Consider the following 2,610-nt stretch of genomic DNA (forward strand, 5'->3'; position numbering starts at 1 on the left):
TTCAGAGACAAAGATTTATTTTTTCTCAGTTTTATTTGTTTTGCTAACACTATTGGTTAATAATTGGTCCTGCTCACCTGATGTGATATGGTTCTTCAGTAGTAGTTCCTGATAAATTACTTTAAGCTCTCTCCAACCCTTTCATTCCATTCTTTACATTGTGACCATTTGAAAGCAGAAATATAACCAAGCTACCACTTAAAATTTTTCAGTGATTTTCTATTGCTATTAGGGTAAAAACCAAAATTATTATAATGGAAACGAGATTTTAAGACTGGCCTATCACTCTATGCTAATCTCAGTTGTTCAACCTCTTGCCCCACTGGCTTTCCTGTCTTAGGGTCATTTCCAAAATCTGGACTGCTCTTCTCACTTTTCAGTAGTAATTCCCTAGAGGGGAGTCTGAGCAGGCACTTCTGGGATGCATCACATTGTTCTCACAGCGCTCTGTGATTTTTCTTAAGGTCAATTATGAGAGTATGTCTATAGTTAGGGCTATTTAATGTTTTGCTCCATCTGAAGTCAGAATCAGTGTTTGACCTCAGAACTTGACATCTTTCCTGGCATATAGTACATGCACATTAGAAACATTAGTTGAGTGGGTGAATGAATGCATTAATTTTTCAACGCCTTGTGGTTATGAGAATATTTCTTTTAACTTAAAAATGAAAGGAAAAAAACCTAAAAATTTTACAAATATTTAAGTCTGATAAACTCCCTTTTAGTATTATTTTGTTTTTGATCTTTTAGGTAGTAAAAGACAAAGTCAATGAATGAAGCAAATTGCACTGAGGTATCCCAATTTGTGTTGCTGGGACTTTCTACATCTATACCAATACAGCATTTCTTCCTTGCTGTCGCTACAGTGTTTTATGTAACAATTCTTCTAGGGAACCTCTTTGTTGTGTTTATAGTAAGCTTTGACCCTCATTTACATTCCCCCATGTACTTCCTTTTAGCCAACCTTTCATTTATGGATTTATGCTTTTCTACCGTAACAGTTCCTAAGATGATTTCTGACCTGTACTCTGGGCACAATACCATATCATTCCAGGGGTGTGTCATCCAGATATTTGTCCTTCATGTCCTGGGTGGATCTGAGATGGTGCTGCTCATAGCCATGGCCTTTGACAGATATGTGGCCATATGTAAGCCCCTTCACTACCTGACCATCATGAACTCACGGATGTGCATTCTGCTTCTGTCTAGTGCTTGGGTTTCTGGTCTCATTCACTCAGTAACCCAGTTGGCTTTTGTTGTCCATTTGCCTTTTTGTGGTCCTAATGAAATAGATAGCTTTTACTGTGACCTTCCTTGGTTTATCAAACTTGCCTGCATAGACAGCTACAGAATGGAGTTCTTGGTTACTGCCAATAGTGGGTTAATTTCCGTAGGCACTTTCTTTTTATTGATGATTTCCTATATCTTAATCCTGGTCACTGTATGGAAACACTCTTCAGGTGGTTTGTCCAAAGCCGTCTCTACTCTTTCAGCTCATATCACTGTGGTGGTTTTGTTCTTTGGACCATGCGTCTTTGTTTATATGTGGCCATTTCCCTCAGTGTCAGTGGATAAATTTCTTGCCATTTTGGACTTTATGATTACACCCATCCTGAATCCTGTCCTTTACACATTGAGAAACAATGATATAAAGATGACAATGAAGAGACTGAGTAGTCATCTCCTGAGTCTGAGGAAGATCTCCTGAACAACTTATAAGGGCGCAAATGATGCCTTCTATCAGCACCACTGTAAACACAATTTTTGAAAATTTATGCTATCTTGAGACAATTTATTGTCCTTAATCATGAGCTCAAACACCTTAGAAAGTTTATTCCAGTTTAGTAACCAATAATGTGAATATGTATTTAGTCTCTTACCTATGGGCTATTTTGCATAGTTTCATAACTTTAAAATATATAAAACATACTCTCATGTGGCTCACATTTTAACTAGTCCATAGAACATTCTGAGAAGTTTATCAACTTTATTCCACAGTGCCACATTTACAGATTTACTGGTATATACTGATATTTTCTTCTGTTACTAGGTTGGGAAATATTCTCATCTAAGAGAATGATTGGTTCCCATCACAGTTATTACTTGGCAAGCAGAGCAGTTTCACATTCTGTGTTGATTCAGGTTTGCAGATTTTTCATTTTCTTCCTTTGTACTGTTACCTATGTTAATAAATGTACTCAGTTCCATACATTTTGTAAGAAATTTAATTTGTTTCATAGAATATTGTGAAATAGTCACATACACATAAAATAGTCAAGTGGACAAAGATATTTTGTCACATACACATAAAATAGTCAAGTGGACAAAGTAGTGCTTTGAATGCCTTTTTGGGATCTGGTCACTAAGAGGTCAAAGATGGTCTTCTTTTTCTCAACCTTGAGTTTAACCATGCCCTTTAAAAGTGTGCTGGTGGTAAAAAAGTTATGAATTTAGAACAAATATTCAGTCAAAGAAAGTAGAACTAGGCTAGGATTGAAAAATGTTAAAGAGAGGGATATAATCTTGCTCAGCAATGGATCCAGTGCAGGAATGAACACCACTATATCGTCAACCATTAAGCAACCTATTCTTTTAAACTTCCAGGTAGGA

At 36.4% G+C, this 2,610-nt stretch overlaps 1 protein-coding gene across 1 annotated transcript; it reads left to right on the top strand.

The window, feature by feature from the left end:
* The first annotated feature begins 769 nt into the window (after positions 1 to 769).
* Positions 770 to 1,708, top strand: LOC105536696 (putative olfactory receptor GPCRLTM7). Its single transcript, XM_011976127.1, has one exon. It carries the CDS (start codon positions 770 to 772, stop codon positions 1,706 to 1,708), a length of 939 nt encoding a protein of 312 aa, XP_011831517.1.
* Positions 1,709 to 2,610: the final 902 nt, after the last annotated feature.

Source organism: Mandrillus leucophaeus, unplaced genomic scaffold (assembly GCF_000951045.1).
Source record: "Mandrillus leucophaeus isolate KB7577 unplaced genomic scaffold, Mleu.le_1.0 Scaffold163, whole genome shotgun sequence".
Classification (NCBI taxonomy): Eukaryota; Metazoa; Chordata; class Mammalia; order Primates; family Cercopithecidae; genus Mandrillus; species Mandrillus leucophaeus.